The following is a 13,479-nucleotide window of genomic DNA, read 5'->3' on the forward strand; positions in this document are numbered from 1 at the left end:
TATTTAAAACAGACTGTCTCCTCTTCACAAAAGTCTAGATCTTTAAGATAAAACTTCTGGTTTATGACACTCAGCAAAACCTATGAATAACAAGCTCCAGAAGGGCAACAATACTATATCCTAGAACAGTTTATCTTGGTGAAGCTCACAGCTCAGTTTATTCCTCCTGATACAAAACTAGACTTTTTATGTTTGCACCTCAAAGGCAATCACAATAACTTAAAGCATATTATCTCTCCTGAAATTGTGGTTTTGTTTTAACCAAATAGGTTTCTAATTTTTCAAGATCACTGAGCTCAATGTATTAAAAATAGTCTGCAGTCCTCTGCCTAATTCTTATAGTTCATGTAAATTTGAATACTTACATGGGAGGGGGGTTTCCTCCTCCATTTCTAGTTCAGATAACCTATTACTTTAGAAAACAATTTTGCCAGCCTCTGAGAGTCCCAGTACAGGAAAGAGCAAATCCTGTATATCTTTAAGTTAGGCCTCTTTTTCTCAGGTCTCTACTCCACTGGCTGCTGACCTTCTGCTAGACCTCTCCTATTCCTTTTATCATTGATAGTCTTTGACCCCTGCTGCTGTGTGGCCTAGTTTTCCTTTTTACCTGACATGAAACAGCATTTATCAACATTATTCTATATCTCTTCCAGAGGAATAACAAAAAGTGGCTTTACGTCTTACTTTCAAAACAGCTTGATGGGTTTCTCAGCTGGCTAACCTGGGGCTTTTCAGTTTATTCCTTTTTATTTTCGTTTTCACCAACGTGAGAATCCCCTCCAGTCTCACATTCTGGCGGGCTTGTGGATGCCTTAATTTACAGTCAAATTTGTTTTTTTCTATCTATAGCTAGTTTACAAATTCCATCTTTGCAAAGCTTCTGTGTCAGATATGAGTCTGGGCTCCCAAGAACTACTGTTTTGGCCTACTCTTTTACATCATCACTGCTAAACAGATTTTTTTTTTTCCTCCAATATATATATTTCAACGTTCTCTTCAGCCATATTGGGTGGAAAGCGGGGTGGAAGCTATTTCTAGCAACAGCTCTCAATTAGTAATTATCGGTTTCTGAAAGCTGCAGAGGCGGACAGGGGTCTCCGTTACAATTTCGGGCGTTGGCGTTGAGCAAACCTTGCCCCAATGCGACTTTGGTAGTAATTTATTCTCCTCAGTCTCTTCAAGTCTATACGAGGACAAAACACCTACCTTTCTGGAAGGGGCAGTATGAAGACTAAACAAGCCAACAGATATTAAGTAGTCAAGAAAAAGTAGCCCATTATAATTAGTTACTACGACTTTTATGATTATGCCCAGGCCTAACGCCAGGTTTGCCCTAAAAATCGACAAGACAGGAGACAAACGCCGCCATGCGTAGGCCGGCATCATACCTCACGCCAAGCCCTTCCACGCAGCCCTCAGTGCGCACGCGCATTCGCATCTTCAAGCCCCGCATGCGTGCGTTGTCAGAGGACTCTCAGGCACACAAGCTAAGGGCGCACGTGCACAAGAGTATCGCGCAGGCTCTGAAGGCCTAGGAAGGCGAAACGGGCGTCGTGGTCCAAGTCGGCAATGGCTGAGGCTTCCCGGTGGCATCTGGGAGGTGAGGGGCGCTCCTAGGGTGGGGGAGGGCGGAACTGGCAATTCTAAATACCCTGCAAGAAAGTTTGTAACCCCGCATTATTTCTGATGAGAGATATAATCTCCAGATCGGTTACCCTTCATAGCTTCTTCTTGAGAATCGGAGAGGCTCATTGTGTGTGACAGGAAAAGTGAAGCCTCTAGGAGACATCTCACCCCTTGCCCTTGCACAAAGCTGGATCTGGGTGCAGCCACTTGCTGTACACTGGCCTTTGCTGAGCAAGCCTTAGAAGGCCTTTGTTGATCGAGGGAGTAGTGACCTTAGCAGAATCCCAGGCAGAGTCCTTTTTCCTCCTCTAACAGAAGTCAGCCATCCCAAAGCAGTGTTGACGGATGACGAAAAACGATTAGGGACAGATGAGGGGATTTTGTTTGGTTTGTATTTTGCTTTTTCAGTTTAAAATAAGACTGGTGAGGAAACATCTGGGTTATAAAATTCATTATGAACAGTCATAAAATGATTGCCCACTATCACCATGGGAAAATGTTACTAATTATTCCTTCTTCATAAAGTGAGAGTAAAAACATAACCAGAAGCTATTGGAGCTTTCCTTCACAGTGTAAACAGCTAAAATTGCCTGTGCTTTTCCATCCCTATGATTTACATACATTATAAATTAAGGAAAATTTTTGTTTTATGTCTCACAGGAACTCCGAAACATAAACTGCGTTACAGAGAGGATGTAGAAATTAGAACCACACTTCAGGAGTTGTTACTGTACTCTATTTTTTTAATAAACTTATGTATATGTAAGTACACAGATGTAGATGAAGACACTGAACTAAAGTTATCTGCAGATGAAAAATAAACCATGGGTTTTATTTTTAAAAAATAGGCTTTCAGACTACTGAAACCTCTCAAAACATAGTGACACATTTTATTTTTTTCCCATTTATATTTTATTTTTTTATTTAATTTTATTTAACTTTACAATATTGTATTGGTTTTGACATATATCAAAATGAATCTGCCACAGGTATACATGTGTTCCCCATCCTGAACCCTCCTCCCTCCTCCCTCCCCATACCATCCCTCTGGGTCGTCCCAGTGCACCAGCCCCAAGCATCCAGTATCGTGCGTCGAACCTGGACTGGCAACTCGTTTCATATATGATATTATACGTATTTCAATGCCATTCTCCCAAATCATCCCACCCTCACCCTCTCCCACAGAGTCCAAAAGACTGTTCTACACATCAGTGTCTCTTTTGCTGTCTCGTATACAGGGTTATTGTTACCATCTTTCTAAATTCCATATATATGAGTTAGTATACTGTATTGGTGTTTTTCTTTCTGGTTTACTTCACTCTGTATAATAGGCTCCAGTTTCATCCACCTCGTTAGAACTGATTCAAATGTATTCTTTTTAATGACTGAGTAATACTCCATTGTGTATATGTACCACAGCTTTCTTATCCATTCATCTGCTGATGGACATCTAGGTTGCTTCCATGTCCTGGCTATTATAAACAGTGCTGCAGTGAACATTGGGGTACACGTGTCTCTTTCAATTCTGGTTTCCTCAGTGTGTATGCCCAGCAGTGGGATTGCTGGATCATAAGGCAGTTCTATTTTCAGTTTTTTAAGGAATCTCCACACTGTTCTCCATAGTGGCTGTGCTAGTTTGCATTCCCACCAACAGTGTAAGAGGGTTCCCTTTTTTCCACACCCTCTCCAGCATTTACTGCTTGTAGACTTTTGGATCACAGCCATTCTGACTGGCGTGAAATGGTACCTCATAGTGGTTTTGATTTGCATTTCTCTGATAATGAGTGATGTTGAGCATTGTTTCATGTGTTTGTTAGCCATCTGTATGTCTTCTTTGGAGAGATGTCTATTTAGTTCTTTGGCCCATTTTTTGATTGGGTCATTTATTTTTCTGGAATTGAGCTGTAGGAGTTGCTTGTATATTTTTGAGATTAGTTATTTGTCAGTTGCTTCATTTGCTATTATTTTCTCCCATTCTGAAGGCTGTCTTTTCACCTTGCTAATAGTTTCCTTTGTTGTGCAGAAGCTTTTAAGTTTTATTAGGTCCCATTTGTTTATTTTTGCTTTTATTTCCAATATTCTGGGAGGTGGGTCATAGAGGATCCTACTGTGATGTATGTCGGAGAGTGTTTTGCCTATGTTCTCCTCTAGGAGTTTTATAGTTTCTGGTCTTATGTTTAGATCTTTAATCCATTTTGAGTTTATTTTTGTGTATGGTGTTAGAAAGTGCTCTAGTTTCATTCTTTTACAAGTGGTTGACCAGTTTTCCCAGCACCACTTGTTAAAGAGATTGTCTTTTCTCCATTGTATATTCTTGCCTCCTTTGTCAAAGATAAGGTGTCCATATGTGCATGGATTTATCTCTGGGGTTTCTATTTTGTTCCATTGATCTATATTTCTGTCTTTGTGCCAGTATCATACTGTCTTGATGACTGTAGCTTTGTAGTAGAGCCTGAAGTCAGGCAGGTTGATTCCTCCAGTTCCATTCTTCTTTCTCAAGATAGCTTTGGCTATTCGAGGTTTTTTGTATTTCCATACAAATTGTGAAATTATTTGTTCTAGCTCTGTGAAGAATACCATTGGTAGCTTGATAGGGATTGCATTGAATCTATAAATTGCTTTGGGTAGTATACTCATTTTCACTATATTGATTCTTCCAATCCATGAACATGGTATATTTCTCTATCTATTAGTGTCCTCTTTGATTTCTTTCACCAGTGTTTTATAGTTTTCTATATATAGGTCTTTAGTTTCTTTAGGTAGATATATTCCTAAGTCTTTTATTCTTTTCATTGCAATGGTGAATGGAATTGTTTCCTTAATTTCTCTTTCTATTTTCTCATTATTAGTGTATAGGAATGCAAGGGATTTCTGACACATTTTAAACACTTTAAATTCATTTAGATCAACACTATGTCCATTTCTTAAGGGGCACAACTTTAAGTCACAGATGTAATAAAAAGCTTTCATACTCAACTTTGGTTGAGTCAATTGCTCCTGTTGGCAGTTCTGTCTTGAATATAATTATTCCCTTGAGTTGCCAATTCTTGATTTCTTTTAGAGCCATACAGATACATCAGCTTCACCCTAGTCAGACTACAAATGGGTCAGACAACAAATAAGGCCTAAGAAGTTAGTCTCGATGTCTACTTTGATCTTTTCCCTAGCATGTTACACAGTTAATAGTAAAATATGCTAGTTCTGAGTTACAGGAGATAGAAATCAGTGCAAATCTTCAGGGAGGACCAGGAAAACATCTCAACCTACATTCCTCCTATCTGTGAGTTAATAGCATGATCAGTATTAAAGAGCATTTTGTCTTTATAGGACCCAGTATACAGTAGATGTAAGCTGGACTTATGTTGGTATGGCAGTTATTGGGCTGGCAAAAAAGTTCATTCAGGTTTTTCTGTAAGATGATATGGAAAAACCCATACAAACTTTTTGGCCAACCCGGTATTTATCAGTTAACTAATTAATTGGTATGTGGGAGTGAGCTTGAGTCAGATATTGATTAAAAAACAGCTTTAACCATCTCATAAGTTATCTTAGATTAGTTTTTAAATGCTTATTACAGAACATTTGGGGAGTGGAAAATATTTAAAATCACTCAATCACATTATTCAGGGATTTAAAAAGAAAACACCTTTTTATAATTAGGAAGTATGGGAAACAAATCTCCAACAGAGGATTTTTTAAATATTTTGGTGTATATAATGACATAATATGGAACATTAAAGAATGGCACGGGTTCATGTTTGCCATGGAATAATGTTGGAAGATGTATTAGTACTAAAAATAAAGGTCTTCTAGCAAAAAAGAAAGACATATTTAGTCTATATCCTGATCTAATAGTCCATGGGATGGCAAAGAGTCGGACACAACTGAGTGACTAACACTTTCACTGATCTAAAACCTACCCACCTACCCTAGAAAGAGTGAGAAAGAATACTAGTTAATGTTCTTTTCAATTTTATCATGTGCCAAAACATAGTTTTAAGTGTTCCACATGAACTATCTCACTTCTCAAAATGTTAGAAATATCCCTATGGTGGGACTCAAACCATTCTGTTTGATTTTAAAGTTCATATCCTTAACTACTCACTATATTGTGTTGCATACTCCCAGTGTTGGAAAAAAAGCCAATTTGCATGATAGTATGTAAAATGTAGTCTCAGTTTTGTAAAACTAAAGTTGTCTTCTCTATACTGTGTATGCATTTAGAAAAATCTGAAGAATATATGCCAAACCTAACTCTTAAGTAGTGGGTTAAAGGAAAGTTCTTCCTGTTTTGTATTTTTCTATTTTAGTTTTTTTATTATTGCTTTTATAGTTAGCAAAATAAAACTGAATTTTCAAAACAAAATTAGGAACAAATTACAAGTACATTTTTATCCTGATAAAAACTTGAGTTTTTTAACATAAATTTTAAAATAAAAAATTCTTTTCCTTAGTGACTTTTGGGATGGTAAACCCACATATGTATTACTTAAACAAAGTTATGTCATCTCTATTTTTGGACACATCTGTGGCTGGTGAAGAAAGAACCAACTTTAAGTCTATTCGCAGCATAACTGACTTTTGGAAGGTAAGGTGTGATTGGATGAAATAGTTTTAGGTATTGCATAAAAAAGCCTTTGGCACACATCATAGGGACTTTGATATTTACTGAAGGAATGAATAAAAATAAATGTCACTTCTTCAAACTATTATAATCAACCAGTGTTTATTGAGAACCTGTGTTCTCAGTGTGATATAGTTCTTACAACTTTAAATTTGTATATGGTGAAAATTACTGTTAAAAATTCCTTGAATTGCCAATAAATTCTTTGCCCATGTTGTGGCACAGGGTTTTCAGTATACCCTCAGAGAAGAAAGGTTATAGAAATGAGTTAATACTTGTTAAGTGCTTAGAACAGTACATAGAAAGTACTCAGTAAATGTTAACCACCTTCATTATAATCAACATCATCTACCATTACCATTATTAATGGTGGCTTGGATAATAATTTTCATACTTGTCCTCAAAATCACTGATTTTTATATTCTTATGGATAACATTATGAATGTAGATTCTGTTCACAGTTGATATGAAAATATTTTTCCCATAACATGTATTTTTCTATATGAAGTTTATGGAAGGACCCCTTTTGGATGGTCTGTACTGGGACTCATGGTACAATAATGAGAATCTGTATGATTTAAAGAACAGCAGTCGCATCTACTATGAGAACATACTTTTAGGACTCCCCAGAGTCCGTCAACTAAAAGTCCGCAATGGCACATGCAAGGTCCATTCATTCTTTCGGTCTTTGATGGATGAATGTTATGACAAATACACTTCTAAAAATGAAGATATGGCTGATTTTGGCCTTAAACAGCATACTGAGTAAGTAGTGTAAAATTACACATAACTTTTGTAGCACTTAGCATTGTATCTTCAAACAACTGTGAAAATATATTTATTTTCTAAATGATACCAACAGAGAGCTGGCAGGTAAGGAGACTCTTTCAATAATAGTATCAAAGGAAGACTCAGAGATGCAGTGTTGAGAAAAGGAAGAGTAAACCTGTTAATTTTTTGTTTACCATAGGATACAAAGTGGGTTTTTCCCCCGCAGCTGTGGTAGATGAAGTGTTCACTTCAGTTCAGTCGCTCAGTCGTGTCCGACTCTTTGCAACCCCATGAACCGCAGCATTCCAGGCCTCCCTGTTCATCACCAACTCCTGGAGTCCACCCAAACCCATGTCCATCGAGTCGGTCATGCCATCCAACCATCTCATCCTTTGTCGTCCCCTTCTCCTCCTGCCCTGAATCTTTCCCAGCATCAGGGTCTTTTCCAGTGAGTCAGCTCTTCATGTCAGGTGGCCAAAGTACTGGAGTTTCAGCTTCAACATCAGTCCTTCCAATGAACACTCAGGACTGATCTCCTTTAGGATGGACTGGTTGGATCTCCTTGCAGTCCAAGGGACTCTCAAGAGTCTTCTCCAACACCACAGTTCAAAAGCATCAATTCCTCGGTGCTCAGCTTTCTTCACAGTCCAACTCTCAGATCCATACATGACCACTGGAAAAACCATAGCCTTGACTAGACGGACCTTTTGTTGGCAAAGTAATGTCTCTGCTTTTTAATATGCTATCTAGGTTGGTCATAACTTTCCTTCCAAGGAGTAAGCGTCTTTTAATTTCATGGCTGCAGTCACCATCTGCAGTGATTTTAGAGCCCAGAAAAATAAAGTCTGACACTGTTTTCACTGTCTCCCCATCTATTTCCCATGAAGTGATGGGACCGGATGCCATGATCTTCGTTTTCTGAATGTTGAGCTTTAAGCCAACTTTTTCACTCTCCTCTTTCACTTTCATCAAGAGGCTTTTGAGTTCCTCTTCACTTTCTGCCATAAGGGTGGTGTCATCTGGATATCTGAGGTTATTGATATTTCTCCTGACAGTCTTGATTCCAGCTTGTGCTTCCTCCAGTCCAGCGTTTCTCATGATGTACTCTGCATATAAGTTAAATAAGCAGGGTGACAATATACAGCTTTGACGTACTCCTTTTCCTGTTTGGAACCAGTCTGTTGTTCCATGTCCAGTTTTAACTGTTGCTTCCTGACCTGCATATAGGTTTCTCGAGGCAGGTCAGGTGGTCTGGTATTCCCACCTCTTTCAGAATTTTCCACAGTTTATTGTCATCCACACAGTCAAAGGCTTTGGCATAGTCAATAAAGCAGAAATAGATGTTTTTCTGGAACTCATATTGAACACAAGGCAAAGTGCCCATTTTTGCTTTTATAATACTTAATCAGCTTCTCTGGCTCTGGCAAGATGCTCTCATACACATCCCAAATGCTTTTTGGGATTCCTAGGGAGTGTCTCTGAAGTACTCTGCTGCTTTCTCACTCTCTGGCTTACTTCAGTGATATCTTGTATTGTTGCCAGTAGGGCTTCCCTGGTAGCTCAGCTGGTAAAGAACCTGCAATGCAGGAGACCCGGTTCAATCCCTGGGTTGGGAAGATCCCCTGGAGGAGGGCATGGCAACCCACTCCAGTACTTTTCCCATGGATAGAGGAGCCTGACAGGCTACAGTCCATGATATTGCAAAGAATCGGACAGAACTGAGTGACTCAGCACAGCACAGCACCTTGAAAAGGGGCAGTTAGGTTTACATACACTGCATCGGATGATCCCTGCCAAAGATATTTTGGCCATTGTTCTCCAAAGTGGCTGTGGTTAGTACTAGTACAGACTCACGTCTACACTTTATATTGAAAATGTAAAAGCCCAATGCCACTGACCCTACCTACCCTTAACATGGAAGGTGCTGATATCATTGCATTTAAGGTCATATTAAATCATAGAGGCAAAGTATCTTTTTTAGAATTTGATATTTATCAAAGTGATGTAAACATTTACAAAGGTCCACACTTTCCTGCTTATAATTTCCATTCCACAAGCAACCGCTTTTAGTTGTTTCTTCTTATATATACTTCATATTTCTAAATAGTATGCATATACTGCTGTAGTATGTAGTATGCATATAGTTTTGTATATCTATCATCTGTGTCACAGAAAATGTGTGTCATATATCGTTCTTATACCACTCCGTCCTCCAACAAACTTCCTATTCCTCTTAGCCTATGGTTATACCATAATTTTTGTTAATCATTGGTCAATATTTATTTTATATTTATATAAATATAAACACAGTGACTACATTTCCCTTCTTGAGTAGCTTCCCCAGTATCCCTAGGACTGATCATTGCTTTGTGGATTTGTTAACTTATTTTCTCTTTGTATGAGTTTTGGGTGTTCTTGAGGGCCACGATGTGCTTGTATAATTCTCTTGTTTTGTATGTAAGTTCTTAAGTATGGTGACACATTCTCTTAAATATTATACTGCTATAATAGTATAATAGTACTACACACTATTTCCCTTTCAATAAAAAATGAGATAAGTCAATTATTTAATTACACATTTTAATTTGATCTCAAGACTAATCTGTTAGGTATTCTAACATTCCAAATTATAACAACTACAAATAATTTACATTCCAAAATTAACATGGATTTAGACTTTTAATATGTGTCATTTCCTAACAACCAAAATACGAATCAATTTGTGTTTGTCTTTCTAAAATGTAACATTCATTAATTAAAACCAGTATTAAAAATTGGAAGTAGGAGAGGGTTAGCATAACAAACATTCTTGTTTCATTTTAACAATCATGTGGAAAACGTGCAAACATACAACTATGGAATTTTCATTAAATAGTGTTTTTTCTTAGTGTAATCATTTTTATCTTCTCTGGTGAATGCAAACATGGTATTACTAATAGGAAAACAAGTTTAAGCAGAGCATCTTTGGATGATTGTTCAAATCTTTTTGGGAAGACTAAATAGGAACTGAAATGAAGAATCAAAGCTTAATTTTTTGATATCCCATCACTAAGTTCGCTGGGCTTCCTGAACTGCTCAGGGGGTAAAGAATCTGCCTGCAATGTAGGAAACACAGGAGACACAAGTTCGATCCCTGAGACAGGAAGATAACCCTGGAGGAGGAAATGGCAACCCAATCCAGTATTCTTGCCTAGAGAATTCCATGGACAGAGGAGCCTGACGGGCTATAGTCCAAAGGGTCACAGAGTCGGACACAACTGAACACACATAGCACACACACACAACTAAGTTAAAAGTAGAAAGAATGGAAACAAAATTTACTTATATAGATTTTACTTTGTGTGCTTTCATTAAAATAAGATACCTATATAGCAACATAGACATTGTAATAAAGTTTTTATTTATTGGACATTTGTAAATGGTATATGATTGTTAGAAGACAAACTGTAAAGCATCTTTTTCCCCACACTGAGACAGATATTTCTGAATTAAAACCCTGGATATTCTTCTCCTCAAAGACTGAAGACACAAGGACATGTTAACAAAAAAAATTCATCATTGTATTATAGATTTCAAGTTCCCTGAGGCAACGGATTAAAATGTTTTTTTCTCATAGCACTTGTATTGTCCACAATAAGCACCAAAAAATGAAAACATATGCAACCTTAAGCCTTTTAGCTTAATCCTTAACTCACCACCTTGCTTCAAAATTACTATAATGCTTATGAACTTAGTACTACTTTTTTTAAACTACTTTTAAACCAAAAGTTAACTTAAAATCTTATTCTCAGTCAAGCTTTCTCATCTCTCCATTGTTCTTTTTATGTCTAACAGATGGAAGTACTCTTCTCCTCGTACGAACTCCCCTTGGCACTGGGGTTTTGTTGGTGTTTACCAAAATGGGGGGTATATTTTCACTTTATCAAAATCAAAATCTGAAACCCTAAACAAGTTCATTAACCTCCGAATGAACAGCTGGATCACAAGAGGGACTAGAGTTATTTTTATTGATTTTTCAGTATACAATGCTAATGTAAATCTATTCTGCATTATCAGGTGAGTGACTCAAGACCTCTTATTAGTATATTGAATTTAAAAGGCATCCAGAGCCCTCGTTAGAGTTTCCAGTTTGTGCATGTTTGTACTGAGATTAAAATCATAAGTTCCAATATAAATATAATGTAGTTCCTCCAATAATGATGAAGAAAAAGCAACATCATATTCATTGTTTTACTCTTTCAGGATATATTGCAGAACATGAAGAATTACATACAGTAGGTTAGTTTTATATTGCTTAAGACTATATAGCCTTATTTCTTGTCATTCTGCAGCTGGACAAATCTGAGATTTAGCCTAACGATTTCTTCCTTTAAATCAGATCATTCAAATCTGTTGATTTCCTTTCACAATGAGCTTCTTTATTAAGTTATTAATTTTTGTCTCAAGAATGAACAATTTAAGATTCAAACAATATATAACAGCAGCCAACATCCTAGACATGATTATAGCTGACAGTGATTTGCAAATGGCCCCAATTCTTCACATCTTTGCCATGTAAACTTGTAGTACCCTGTCACCCAAGGCAGGGTGAAATACCCCAGGACTAGATACTAGACTCAACCATGTGACTTTCTTTGGTCAATGGAATGTCAGCATATATGACAAAAGCAAGGGCTTCCCAGGTGGCACTAGTGGTAAAGAACCCACCTGCCAATGCAGGAGATGTAAAGAGATGCGGGTTTGATCCCTGGGTCGGGAAGATCTGCTGGAGGAAGGCATAGCAACCCACTCCAGTATCCTTGCCTAGAGAATCCCATGGACAGAGGAACCTGGCAGGCTACAGTCCATACGGTCACAAAGAGTTTGATACAACTGAAGTGATTTAGCACGCACACACGCATGATACAAGCAGAAATTTGAAAGGGGTTTGTACATTAAAACTTGCTGTCTTGCACTTCTGCTATTGCATGAGAATAACATGCCAGGGCTAACCCGTTGGACCCAAGAAAAGGATGAGAGACATCCCCTCTCACGAGGAGGAGGAGGAAACAGCTGAAGAGAAAAAAATTATTTCTGTAGGTCTGATTATCTTAGATAATCCGCCTAACCCGGACCATACTATTTGGCTTAGGCCTGAGGACTGGCAAAGCAAATACCATTACTGTGATTCAATCTGCCTGGGGACTGAATTGGCTTCTAAGCCATCTGGGAATGGGTGAATGCCTGATACAATTAAGGTTCTGTTAGAAAGGAGGAATAGGATAATGAATAGGATAATGATAATAAGGAATAGGATAATGAAGTCAGTAAGCCACTTTTTTCTCTTGAATTTTACATTTTTCTTCCGAATGGAATATGGAATCAGCCTTGACTCTGACTGGGGAACTTGGCCCTTGTGCAACAGTGATGGTGAAAGATAGTCACAGCCTTTAAAATGTATAAAATGAAAGCAAATGAATTACTGTCAGCAGCATGTTATAGTATTTTCTTTCAGGGAATCACCTTCTTAGCAACAGTATTCACCTTTCCCGATAGTCCTGGTAGGGATAAAGTAAAGAATACAAATCACTCCAATGCCCTAAATAAGAATAGAAACAATGGGGTAATTGGCTTACAGTCATACGAAGAACTCCTTGTAATACTACATTAAGTCCATATTTTCTATCTCTAGGTTTTATGCTTATTTTATCTTTTAAAATGTTTTTTAGAAATTTCAGCAGATTTTGAAACTTTTAACTGGTAGTATAATCAATAGTTGTATGGGAGCATATTGCTTACACTATGACCGTATCCACTTATTTTCCTTTTGTACACATACCTGGCAAACTAAATGCTCATCATTTTTTGCTTTTTGTTTACTAGTCTACACTTCAGGTCAAGATACTAAGTTTCTTTCACTTCACTCACTTGCTCAAATTTGTACACTGACTGTATGCAAGGTGAAAAAAAATCCTGTTTTCTATTTGTTAACTGGATGTTTTGTTCTTGATTTTGGTGAGGTATTTTTGGGGTTGAGGGGGGCAGCACCTTATTCCTGTACCAATAAGATTTGCTAACACCTTCAGGTAGGAATAATTACATTATGAATTTGTGATAGAGATCCTGGGTTCCTTGAATTACTGCCAATTCTTAATTACCTGCAGTTATGGAAAAAACTAGGAATACAGGGAATTACCTAAAAATCTTTTTATATTTGGTACTGGAGTAATTTTTATACTTCTACTTGCATATAGATCTTTGTATCCAAAATCCAGTGCCTAAAGTTAAACAGAAAACATTGGCTTTAGTATAGTATGTTATCTTGAGATTTAGAAGCAAGAAGTTATCTCTGATAAGCTAAAGGGGGAGAGTGTATTTCCCTCCTCTTAAATATTTGGGGAGCCCTGAATAATAACAGTAACTAACAGTACAGCATGTTCTTGAACATCACCCCTCATTCTGTGGGGATAAATTAGCAG

The 13,479-nt window shown here is 37.5% G+C and overlaps 1 protein-coding gene and 1 long non-coding RNA gene across 3 annotated transcripts in view; one reads left to right on the plus strand and one right to left on the minus strand.

Moving 5' to 3' along the window:
- Positions 1–1,442, minus strand: part of LOC129632960 (uncharacterized) — a 77,015-nt gene extending 75,573 nt beyond the window's left edge. For both annotated transcript variants that reach the window (XR_008704776.1, XR_008704774.1), the window contains exon 1: positions 1,389–1,442. This is a non-coding gene — a long non-coding RNA (uncharacterized LOC129632960). The remainder of the gene's footprint in view (positions 1–1,388) is intronic.
- Positions 175–13,479, plus strand: part of PKD2L2 (polycystin 2 like 2, transient receptor potential cation channel) — a 42,157-nt gene continuing 28,852 nt past the window's right edge. Inside the window, exons 1-5 of the mRNA XM_055554687.1 lie at positions 175–1,600; positions 2,287–2,388; positions 6,159–6,214; positions 6,759–7,015; positions 10,856–11,077. Of these exons, the coding sequence (XP_055410662.1) occupies positions 1,570–1,600; positions 2,287–2,388; positions 6,159–6,214; positions 6,759–7,015; positions 10,856–11,077 (668 nt within the window). The 5' untranslated portion in view covers positions 175–1,569. The remainder of the gene's footprint in view (positions 1,601–2,286; positions 2,389–6,158; positions 6,215–6,758; positions 7,016–10,855; positions 11,078–13,479) is intronic.

This window comes from Bubalus kerabau, chromosome 1 (genome assembly GCF_029407905.1).
Source record: "Bubalus kerabau isolate K-KA32 ecotype Philippines breed swamp buffalo chromosome 1, PCC_UOA_SB_1v2, whole genome shotgun sequence".
NCBI lineage: Eukaryota > Metazoa > Chordata > Mammalia > Artiodactyla > Bovidae > Bubalus > Bubalus kerabau.